Raw genomic sequence first — 12,603 nt, forward strand, 5'->3', positions numbered from 1 at the left:
GGCTTGACAGGCCAACACAAATTTACCTATTCCTAAGTTGCTCATTGACATTTTTGTAGCCATCCACAGCCAAGGACTTAAAATATATTTTGAGAAAACAAATTATGCTATTCTTTAATTGTGAATATCATGTTTCAGTTATATATTGTCTAATGTGGAAGAGATAGCGACAGTCACACTTACTGCAGTCAGATTTTTTTTTTTTTTTACTTTTGCACAATTCACCCCAAAATAAAGTATATAATAATTATAATCATGAAAATCCTTATTTTATGACATTTTAATTCTTTTACTTATATAATCAATTAAAGTGTAAATTTGTTGAAATTTGATTGTTGTGGTTTGATAAGAGTTTTTGTTCCAATTTTAGTATGAATTTGCTTTTTGATTTGATAAAAGAAAAAGAAAACTATGTACACAGATTGAGACTGATTAACCATATGTATATGTGAATGCAAATTATTGGTAATATGCTCAACAGCATGCTACTATACATTTGATAATTAAGCTTTAATTAGTTAGAAGAGTACGTAGTGGAGAACATGGCATGCTTAACAAAAAGAGATGTTTAGACATAAAAAAAAAAACCGTACATGTGGTTAAACAAATTCCTGTCTACCACGAATTCTATCTTTAGGAAGAGGTGGGAGATTAGATAACCTCACCAAATTATCACCTCTAACATCACAAGAATTCTTGCATGAAAAAGTAATAGTCTTCTTCTTCCTTACATTGGAGCCATCAGTTTTCCTACCTTCACTTGACCACTTGCCATTTCCTCCACCTTTGGTGCACTCCTTATAAGCCGCAAGAAAGGGGTCCTCTTGCCACCACCTCAAGCCTTTCACGGAAGTGCTCCTCTTCGGAACCAGCTGCATCGTGCACGGCGGAGGAGGAACTTTCTTGTCATGAACCAAAATCTTGGAGCCACCAGCATCAGAAGGAGAAGGTGTTTGGTTAAGGGCACACAACCCTATGACTATAGGGCACTGATCATCATAATGGGTGACCTTGGAGACTCCTGGCTTGTCCTCCCAGGAAAAGGGTATATTTCCTTGTGAATGAACCTTTTTACGACTCATTTTTCTATTGTGAAATGAAGCATTAGCTGTTGCTTGCTTCATATATATATATATATATATAGAGAGAGAGAGAGAGAGAGGCTATGAGAATAAACTTGTCACACAATCCACACTGTCTAACGGCAGACATATATTTCCAAAGAGCAAGCAAATAAAACGTGAATATGAAGCACCATTTTGCTTTCAAATGAATTAAGAAAAGAGATGATGAAAGTAAAGAAAAGGAAAGAAAAAATCGACCAGGTTTGTTGCAATGTGTAGCTCCAATTATCTAGCGGAAAGAGTTAAAGAGCGTGTTTGTTAATTTAACAGCCTTGACCTGACAAACTAATCCCAGTGGTTCAGTCTTTGGGTAGGTAAAGGTGGATATAAAGCATGTAATCAACTAATAAAGAGAAACTAAGTTTTAGTTAAGAGCAGAATTTGATCGCAGACAAGCCAACAAGCAAAAAACAAGTTCCTTAATTTCCCTTTGCTAACAAATATACTATTATGCACGTTTACGCAGTTAAGAATCATGAATCAAAACCTGGCAAGAAAGTAATGAATACGGTACAGAGAATATTAATTAAATTAGTTGGATCAGCTTTAATTAAAGAGGAGATTTCTGATCAGAGTCTTTGAAAATCAAAGCCACCTCATTATTAATTAAGGTACAATGAAAAGGGTCATCTTTCTATATTCAAAGCATAGTCGCCATCAGAAGAAGTTTGGCCAACTTCTTTGTTTGCATACTTGAGGCTTGGATGCTAGAAATTAAGTTTGGCAAGCAAATATCTGGAGAACAAAGTGATTAAAATATTGGGTTGATGGTAAGGGTGACAGCAAATTTTTGGAGTCAAGTGTAAGGAAGATATATGATTGGAGAATTAAGGTGAAAAAGTAGTCAACAAAATAGACATTTTACATCATAATAGCGTGGGTAGAAATTGAACGTGTATTTTTCCCCTTTTGGAGAAGTTATCTTTTTAATTAGTAAATTGTTATGCATATCAATGCACTCGTAAATAGTACAATATTTAAAAATATATTTAAATTATTTTTAAAAATTTAAATAATTTTTTATTTTTTATTGTGTTCAATATCTTTTTATATTTATTTTAAATTAAATAAACCTTTAAAATCATATTTGTCATTTTTATACTACATGATGTTAACATAGTAAGCTGACATGTCATGGTGGATCCTACCATGACATATTGATGCGGTACGTATTCATGTAATAGTTTCACCCTCAATGTTAGTAATACATGGCATAAAGATGACAGATATTATTTTGATTGAGAATAATTAGTCAGCCGTTAGTCATAATAACCTATTTTGATTCAAATAAAAATAAAAGAGTTTGATTGAAAGTAATAAAAAAATCAAAACTTATTTGAATTTTATTAAATAATTAAAAAAAATTCAAATCATTATATCTAAAATAATATATATGTTCTTTTAAAATATATTTGACTTTATAGAATATGAATATTTTCCCGGTAAGGGTAATGCCATGTTTTAATTTAAGTAGATTAAAATTGATAAAAGAACTATTTATCATAATAATTAATTTTAACAAGTACACAATAACAAATAATTAGATGACAATGAACAGAAAAAATGTACTACTATAATTGTATAATTGTTATTCCATTAATGCAAAAGTGGTTTGATAATTTATTAATTTTCATTATTTCAATCAATTAGAAATTATTAATTTGTTAAATGGTCTGTAATTTTTTAATAATTTAAAAATAAAAATTTATATCTTAAAAAGCTTGGATCGCATTATCAATCAGGCCTCGGTCAAACAATTCTTGAAATATATTGGGCCTATGGCCCAGAATTTCCCGACCTTGAAGCCGAAGGACAACATCGTCATTTAATTAAAATCCTAAAATGTTTAGAATTAGGATTTCACTCTCGCATGTACAAAAGGCAATCGTCATTTAATTAAAATCCTAATTTTTTTTTTGTTTTTTAAAATAAAGAAGAAAGATATAAAGTTAAAGATGATTTTAAAAATAATACCTCCAAACCTCATTGTTATTGGTTTTTTTTTCTTTTAAAAAAATTAAAAAACAAGCTAAAAGAGAGATATAGAGTTAGAGATAATTTTAAAACTAATTTCTCGTTTTGATTTGCTCAATTTGAACATGATAGACTCCTTATTATACCCATAAAATTTGAACTATTCCGTCCCTTTAATTTTTTTTTTCATTTTTTAAGTTTTTCTTTTTTTTTTTTCTTAATTGATATGTTGCATTATTTTAGACATCTGAATGTTGATGCCCATCAATTACTCGACCCAGAATTTCTTGGATTAAAGAGTTAAATATAATTGTAAATAATAGTACCATATTTATGTTATATTTACAATTTTTCTGTAATTATTTGCAAATAATTTATCCAAATCAATTCACATTTAAATTTATTAGAATTTGATTGTTGTTTTTTTAACTTAAATATAATTTTTTTAAAGAAACGTTTGGGTATATTTAAATAAAAGATGAGTTGGGTAAAGGTAATTTAAATTTATTAGAATTTGAATGTGGTTTTTGAATTTAAATCATATTGTTTTACAAGAAACTTTTGGGTCAAATTTAAATAAAAGGTGATTTGAGTAAAGATTGAATTATCCCAAAAAAGGGTTCAATTTTCTTCAATCATAAAGCAAGTTTTTCATCAAAATCTACTCAAATTTAAATGCATCACTCATTTTTCTGAGTTTGGCTCGTAAGTATGAGAATGGAATCCTAATCAAGGTTGAGTTTCAAGCACGAGCATGAAAAGTGGAGTACAATCTGAGTTGGTGAGTTCCAAACAGCTTTGGGTTTGTACTTACAACTTTGAGTTGGAGTCTTAGCTTGGGCTCGACATTGTTGTTCGGCCTCCATTTCTAGCTGCCTTTGTTCTTGAGAGTTAAGACGGTAGTAGTTAGATGAGCCCAATATACTGTATGAAGTTGCCCTTGATGAGAAAGTACTAAAATGTATTATTCTTTGCATTTGTTTACCTTAGCAATATGTTTAATCAAGAATTTAAACTCTTTCATATCAAAATATTAGCATGGTAGAGACCCAGAGAATCCTAACTCCAAATTGAATGGGTTTTTTTGTTTTTCTTTCCTTTCATAAACTGGGGATAGTGACATATGCAAGACAGCCAGAAAGGCCATCAAGTTGAAGTACGGCCACTAGTACAATAAAATGTAACATACGAAATTTCTTTGGGAAAGGAAAATAAAAAGAGGACGCAACATTTTAATTTTGGCAGCTTGCTTTCACTGATTGGCTTTGCATACAGAAAAAGGAAACCTTGGATCAGTTATTGGAGACATTCCAGCACTGGAGAGAAGAAAAATGGACGAACAATTTTTTAACTTTGCCTGCTCGCTTACAACGTACAATAACATTGAAGTAGGAACAGTAACCACTCCAGTACAACTAATTGTAACATAACAAATTTCTTTGGGAAAAAGAAGAAGCAACATTTTAATTTTGGCAGTTTCCTTTCATTGATCGGCTGGCATACAGAAACAGGAAACCTTGGATCAGTTATTGGAGACATTCTAGCACTGGAGATAAAAAAATGGTCAAACAGTTTTTCTACTCTGCCTGCCGGTTTCCAAGTTAATGAAGTAAGAGACCCTGTGCTTCTGCCATTTCCAGGGAGCCACTGTTTTCTCCAACAGTTGCTTTCACTCCTGGTTGTCACTGCCCTGCAAAGGTAACAACATGCATTCCACAGATAAAAGGAGGGGTCCTCCAGCTCTTTCTTTTCTCAGGCCTTGGGTTTGGGACCATGGGATTGTAGGTATTTAGCCACACTTTTGATTTAACATATGTACTAGCATGTATTTCACGGCGCAATAGACTCACATCTGTATCAACTATCAAAGCCCAGATCCAAATATCTACGGCAGAAAACGAGCCAAGTTCAGTTTTTAACAGCAGTAGGCCCTGTTCTTTTCTATGAGAGTTAACAGAACAGCTGAATCACAAAATCTTGCAGGGAATTTTACTTCTGTTTTAGATTCCAGGCTATTTTTATACCCAGGTTTGTTTGCAAACAGGCTGCAGACAAAAGGATATTTGTTTTGCAGAATCTGGGATGCGTTCTGAGAGACTGAAAATTGAAAAGCAGTTTCATTCTGCACATTTTTTCAGTTTTCAGTATTTCTCCTCCAGTTTCACTCCCTTCATTGGTGATTGCAGTCTGCAATACAGCCACAAAATCAACATTCTGAAAAATATTTCCCCCATTGTATTTGTGACTCAACCAATGAAATTGGGTTTCAATTCATTAACAATCCACTTTACGCTTTCCTTGTACTTAACAAGGCCCCTCGCCAGTAACAAAAACAAACTTTCAGTCAAAATGACTATATTACTTGGCTGAGGTAGGGTTGTACTGTACAACAAATAATAGTACCAAGTATTTTTTTCTTACTATTGTTGGATTCTTTCTTGGTTCAATCATATTAAAAACTTTCAGATATTTTTGGGGTCCATCTTGAGCCCCAGTTATTGGACCCAGCACAAAAATGTTTATTCAGAGAGTTGGCCCCATGTTTGAATTTATCATGACTCAAGGTCAAGCCAGGGAAAGTAGCTGCTCCACTCTGAGGCAATGGGCCAATCAGCTCAGTGGGGAGCAGTTGCTCTGTTTGCCGGGAGGGCAGGCCACAAACGTGCCTCCTGCCTGGAGTCCAGGAAACTCCATCCTCATCTTCTTCAGTGATCTCAACAATGCTAGCAATCTACCAACTGGAAAGGATGGGAAGAGGTTCTGCAACACAGTGACCCAACAGAGTCAATGATCAATATGTGTTTTGGAAGTTATCCATATATATTGTGATGATGGAAGTTTCAGCACTATCATTGACCAGCCTTGACCCCACTTTTCCTGTTAATGGGGTCCAGCTTGTACTCAACCTCAATCTAGCCCGTATTATTGTTGTTCTTGAAGGCCTCCAAGAATTGCAAAGTTCAGTACCTATAATTGGAAGAAGATAAGCTGCACTTTCAAACAATATTCAAGGCCAAAATCCATCTGAATGTAATGAGACAATTTAATCAGACCACAAATAACTTCAAGTCACAAACTATAGATACACCCAGAAAACCACATGAGCTATAGCGTTCAATATCTATAAAATTCGATATAGTCAAGTTCCTACTTTGTAAAATTAAAGAACAATAAGTTACAGAGGACAAAGATGAAAAGAAAATTAATTAGATAAACAGTTCTTCAAGCTTCTTCGATTGAACCTGCTCCAGGCTCAGTTTTCTTCCACAATTTCTTCTGTTCTAGCTTAATTTATAAGCTTCGGATTACAGAAGGAATCGAGGCAGAGCTTACAAGAGTGGAGCCAAGCACATCATCACAGAGGCTGCCACCACCATGGGGCTTCTTGTTCTCAGCTATAGGACTGCTTCCTGAACTGCTATTTGAAAGTGAACCAAAAGGTGCCTTCTGCAACACACCTGTAGGGGAAGAACCTAACTGTGGGCTCCCATCCCACCCTTCAGATAAGAGGCTAAGTGCTGATGAGTTCTTGCAGCTACCCACATTGCTTGTGGTGTGGGTTAGGACCTCTCCTAAAGGACCTCCCATTGAACTTCCCCAAGAGATCGGTATCCAGTTAGCTTGTTTATGGTTCTGGTCACTGATATCACTGTTCACTCCTAAACCCATTTGGATTGGATCAAACTCTCGAGATAGCCTAAGAGGTGAAAGGGCAAGTTTCTCTTGCGCCGGTGAAGACGACGATGATGAGAACTCTGAAGATGCCATAGGAATAGACATTGAGAGCTGAGTCCAGTCTGATTTTAACTCTTCTGGCCAAGTAATAATAGAACGACTAGATTGATCCTTAGGCCAGTCATCAATGAATTGGCGAAGAGGGTTTTCGTCTTGGGTTTCTTGATTACTGAAGTCTAGGAATGCACCATACTCTTTAGAATTTATGTAAGAGCTTCTATGCGAGGGATTAACGAGTGAATCAGAGGCTACATGACCAAAAACTGATTGAGAGGATTCTGCAAATGGGATACCTTGTTTCGTAACAGTAAATGTAGAGCCGTTAGATTTCAGGTTGGTGGAGGAAGACATCATGGAGAGGCCCCGTGGATCTTGTACTCTGCCATGCACGTCCTCTTTGTTTAGGAACAACCTAAGAAATAGTAGAAATGTTGAGAACAGAACCACAATGAACATAACTAAAGATTCAAAAAATATATATGGAAAGAAAAATGAAAAGTAGAACTCCAAGCCTCCACTTAATTTTTAATATATCCAATTAATCAAAGTCCTAACAACAGAATGCTATAATAATAATGAAAAACTCCAAGAAAGAGAATCCTAAGTCCCAACTACAAGGTGTTGTCACTATCACCTAAGTAAAGATGAAATAACGGGGTCTACTTTAAAGTAAAGAGAAAGAAACAGAAAGTATATGCATACAAACTGTTCAAAGCAATATCATCCTAAATATCACTAAAGGAAAAACAAGAATGTAAACAGATAAAGCAATCTCAAATATGCAAAGTATATTTTTACCTGTTGACCAGGGTGTCAGCAGAAGGATTGGCAGCACCAGATTGCAAGTTTTTCAACTGGTGCTGCTGAGCAATTGCGAGGCTGTTGGATGCACCACCACTGGTTATCACCGATGCTGACATGGAGGAAGACATCGGCACCACCTTTGAATTAGTGGTCCCAGAGGCGGCATGGCCAGTCTGGCCTTCCACAGGCTTTCTTGAACGATGGCGGCCCCTGTTTATGTGCCTTTCACAATACTTTTGGTCGGCAACAGCATCCCGGGAGCACCGCCATTTCTTTCCATCTGTTCGACGACACCTCCCTGGCTCAGGGTCAGTGTTGCTGGCATACCCCAGATGAAAAGAACCCCATCCCACTACATATAATTTTTAAACAGAAAAAAACACGCAATGATCAATAATAAAGACAAGCAGGCGAAAAAGGAAAAAGGAAAAGGAAAGATTTAACATCAAAACCAGTGTTACTTTTTAGTTAAATTTACTTTTAATTTGTGATATCCCGGTTTTGGATAAAACTTTCTACCAAAGATAAACAGAAAACTTTGAGATTACAGCAAAAACTGAAGACATAACCGCAAAATCCAAAATTCCCTGTTACAAGCAGCAAAGTAATACAGTATCCACTATCTACATATGGAATTATAAAAATCTACTCTACCATTCAACAGACACCACCTGCCAGCATCAAGTGAAAAGTTCATTTTCAACACATTTATGCACCAAGAAAAACACCAGCAGCTACCCCCAAAAGATCAAATAAAACCCAAATAGAAAACCGACAACATACTAATAACAAAGAAGGGACCCAAGAAAATCATGTCTTACGATAAATATAATTATTCTTCGAGTATCTGTTTTCAAAAAGAGAAGGAACGTACAAGAATTGGGAGGCAAGGATCCAGCAGATGAGCTGGACAAGCCGTAAGGGTAGAGGGTCTTCTTGAGGGCGATGAGCAAATTGGAAGGTACAGGCACATTAGCCGTGATGTACTTGTAGATCAATGCCTGATGTTCTAGCTCAATCCACTGAGACGGAGTAAAAGGTCCTCTAACCCCAGTAAGAGGACCATGCATGCTTGCATTCAAGCTTCCAGAACCATAACCTGAAACAAGACATTGAAGGGTTAACTCGCCTGGAATATTTATTGAAGCAACATACGCAATAAATTTTTTTTCTCAACTATTTTCCAAAGTAAAAGTAAAGAACAACAAGAAAAGACAAAGAAAAAAGACCAAAGTCTTATATCTGATAGATTGCTGATTCCTTCCAACCTTTCTTCCCCTTCTGTTTAACAGATATCAAGAAATAATGTAATTTTTTTGCCGAAACCAAATGTAACAACACCAAGTTTGTAAGAGGAAAAAACCTTATGTTCTACTTGACAAGACTCAAAAACTTAAAATTCATAATAAAAGCCCATGGAAAGACCCTCACAACTGTAGAGAAATAAATCTACTTGATAATTTCAGCAACCCTATTTTCTGCACAAAGCGTGTGCCTAAATCTCTTATACCTGAAGGCACATTTCCCAAATCCCAATCTCACAAAAATCAGAAACCAAAGCCAACCACAAAGTACCAATTTTTTTTTACCCAAAAACAAAAGTGTTACAAACCAGAACACAAAAAAATTACCTGCATTTCTAGTGTATGTAGACGGTGTATGTTGATAGTAAGAAAAGCCACTGTTTTGTGTACTTCTCTCCACAAAGCCAACATCTTTGCTGATAAAAGGAACTTCAGATTTGAGTGAAGAGAAGCTTAGCATATGCTCCTGGTGGCTAGTATCGGCTGAGACCAAAGAATTAGATCTCAACAAAGGAGTGCCTTGGTGCAAAGGCATTGTCTTTGGGGTTGGTAAATCATCAGTTCTTGGTAACTTAGAACTTTTACAGTGATCTTCAGCTGAGTCAGAAGATCTTTCTTGCTTGGTAAACCCAGATCCAAGAAGCTTAGGCTTGGCCTCAGCTGAGAGGAGTGGTGGTGGAGGAAGTTGAGTTTGAAATGGAGCTCCATTATCAGGGCCCACAATACCCTCCAAACCCAGAACCCCAAAATCCATATTGGAGACAGAACCAATCCAAACAGCCTCTAAAAAGCATGAGTTGATGACAAGGAAGAGTTGAAACTTGAAGCTTTGAATAACAAGTGTTTGAAGACAGAAAAAGAGAGGCGCATCTTAAAAGGGTGTTGTGTATGTGTGTGGGTTATGTTTCACTGTTCAGAGCTGATTTTCAGTGATCTTTGTGATGGAAAAACAAAAAATAATTGGAGAGAGATAAAAGAAAGAGTTGAAACTGAGAGGGAAGGGAGCAGACAAGGATATAGTACGACCGAACAACCAAACACGCTCTCCACATCTAAGACATGCTAGCACATATTTATCCATGTTTTTTTCCATAGTGAAAAGAAAGCCTCAGTTGTTTTCAAAGGAAAGGTCAAAGTTACAAAATTCTCCTTGTACTATAAGGGGGACTTTAGATTTTTCTATTTATTTTTTGGATCCTTTTTAAGTTGATTCTTACTTAGGATCACAACTGTTGGAAGTAAATGACAAAGGCAAATTTCTTGTGTTGCCTATCAAATCTTAACTATATGGTGAAGCAATGACATCTAAAAATAGTTTAGTGTTTGACCACTATTGAAGCCTATTAATCTCATCTATCAAAACCTAGAAATAAAAAATATATATATATATATTAACATTTTATCCCTATTTAAGGAATCTTACTATCAAAGGCAGGACATTATTTTCTCCTCTCTCCCCTTATGCTTCTTCACATGCATGTATAAAAAAATTGGAAAAAAAAGAATAGTAGTATTAATTAGGATTCTTCATTCATATTCAACAATGTATATGTCTGATTTGTGATTTAGCTAGGAATTTATTGAAGTTCTGAATTTCATATTGGAATGACAGCAAACATGACAAACAGTGTATTTCTTTTTGTACTTATTTCTTTTAATAAGTACTTCTTTTTAATATGAATGTTAGTAGTATTCCAAGTTTTCAGGTTCCAACCTCTGCAAAAGGACTTTCATTTTAATTGGGTTTCAATTTGAGAATGGGTTGGGACCTTTCAAATGGGTTGCAGAAGGGCATTAACGTCAGTTCGAGCGTAAATATAGTTATACTTGTTAATAGAATTTCCCTTGGGCTTTTTTCTTTTTTTTAAATAGGGTATCTTGTCCTTTGGTGGAAGGGCAAGTGTCCGTTTGAGTTAAAATCCGGTCTTTTCCAGGGAAAATAGCTCTTCTAGAGATTTCACATTTGAGGGAGATATCTGTCAGCCTGGGAGGCAAGGTCAGTGGCGTGTGCTTGCATGAACAAAGAAGCAATTGCCACGTGGCCCCACCCCCTAATTCCTCTCTAAGATGCCCCTCCCCCCTCCCTCCATTATTGTAATAAACCCCAAATCTCTTACATGGGATGGGATTTGCAACTGATGGCATTTATTTGCATAAAGTCGAGAGTTGATTATTACGGGTCTGTAGGGTAATCACGTGGACTTAAAAGCCCCACACACTCTACTTACATCTCTTAAGCTAAATTTTTCAAAGAACCTTTCTGCCCAGGATGTCTTTGAAAGAGTTGTTGAGCTGGTTCTTTTCCCAACCTTAATCTAACTTTAGAAACCATTTATTCTAGGTACTGTATATATGGTTTCATATTATCAAACATTAATCTGGAGGATCTAACTTTGAAAAAATATGCCCAAAATCGATGTAATGCTCTTACTTTTTATCTCATCACTTGGTTTACTGCTGTCTGCCTTTTGCCCCACCTTCCTTGTTTCTTTTTATCGCCATCTCCAGCGCATTAACCGTCAAACTTGGTTTTGTCCTTTCTTTTTGCTAATTTATCTATTTTTCTAACTTGCTCGTGACTGTGTCAAAGATTTTTCTTATACTTCTCATAATTTTTTTTAAAAATAAATTTAATTAAAATCTAAATTTTTTTTTCTGTGATACTGTGCGTCTGTGCCTATCATTTGCTAAGTTTGAGCCATATATGTTTTCCCAGGGTAGCAGGCCAGAGATTTGAGATGGAGATTGAGATTAACAAGCGCTGAACCGGCAAAACACTTGAGAGTTATGAAATAGTTATGGCTTCGTTAGAGTCATAGCCAATCAGGTTTCAACGCAGTTGAATTCCCTGGCCTTGTTCTGTTAAAGGTTTTTAATTGCAACCGACAAGTGGCGAGCATGCAAATATCTCAGAAAGGTACGCTTCGTAGTTAAGTCCAATTTAAAAAATATATATAAAAAAAAAAGAAGAATAAAGTTTCACCTTAAATTCCTACTTGAGCTACTATTGATTACACACTATTTTGGCCCTTTTTTTCAAAAAAAAAAACCCATACTACTTTTGGAGTTGAGTTTCAACGAACAGGACTTTATTCATTTTAACTAAAGATGAAACCAGACCGATCCCCCATCAAATCCCACTAACCGTAATTGAAGCTTCAACAACACGAAGTGGTCCAAGCTGAAATGAAGAACTGGAACTACATTAGTTCAAACCTTATGAACTTGTCAAGATGAAGTCGGTTTTGGTCTTAAAGAACTGCTCGTTAGGCATAGGGAGGGATGCTTAAATTAATTACTATCATCACGTATCAGTATCAAAGCTTTTATACACCTCTCATTATTTAATTTTTTTTTTTCAAAGGCAGAAAATCGTTCGTTCATTCCATTCACAATTTTACCAAAAAAGAAAAGCAGGTTAAGCAGCCACCCAATCTCATTATTTAATGTTGTCACCTAGCTTTCTTACTAAGTTTGTGTATCTTCGTATTTTTGGTATATAGAAGCGTCGTATCTAGCTTTTAAGACCTATTGCTAATTTCTCTTCAAGAGATATTTAGTGCTGCCACTTGATTTCAACTATAAGAATTATTTAGCTTAAACTTGTTAATTAAGCATTCTAATGGTTTTTTTTTTAGCTTGCTTTTCACTGAATTCAACTC

At 35.5% G+C, this 12,603-nt stretch overlaps 2 protein-coding genes across 3 annotated transcripts; both read right to left on the reverse strand.

Moving 5' to 3' along the window:
• LOC18611326 lies at positions 470 to 1,475 on the reverse strand. Its single transcript, XM_018120264.1, has one exon. It carries the CDS (start codon positions 1,122 to 1,124, stop codon positions 600 to 602), a length of 525 nt encoding a protein of 174 aa, XP_017975753.1. The 5' UTR covers positions 1,125 to 1,475; the 3' UTR covers positions 470 to 599.
• On the reverse strand, positions 6,124 to 9,974 carry LOC18611328 (growth-regulating factor 1). 2 transcript variants are annotated; one of them, XM_018114227.1, is made up of 5 exons: positions 9,269 to 9,974; positions 8,512 to 8,736; positions 7,632 to 7,989; positions 7,127 to 7,245; positions 6,124 to 7,009 (listed from the first exon to the last, which is right to left on the reverse strand). In XM_018114227.1, the coding sequence occupies exons 1-5, from the start codon at positions 9,693 to 9,695 to the stop codon at positions 6,390 to 6,392; spliced, it is 1,749 nt and encodes a 582-aa protein (XP_017969716.1). In that variant the 5' UTR covers positions 9,696 to 9,974; the 3' UTR covers positions 6,124 to 6,389. The 2 variants fall into 2 exon arrangements, with proteins under 2 accessions (XP_017969716.1, XP_017969715.1); XM_018114226.1 differs by having other exon boundaries at positions 6,124 to 7,245.

Source organism: Theobroma cacao, chromosome 1 (genome assembly GCF_000208745.1).
Source record: "Theobroma cacao cultivar B97-61/B2 chromosome 1, Criollo_cocoa_genome_V2, whole genome shotgun sequence".
Taxonomy (NCBI): domain Eukaryota; kingdom Viridiplantae; phylum Streptophyta; class Magnoliopsida; order Malvales; family Malvaceae; genus Theobroma; species Theobroma cacao.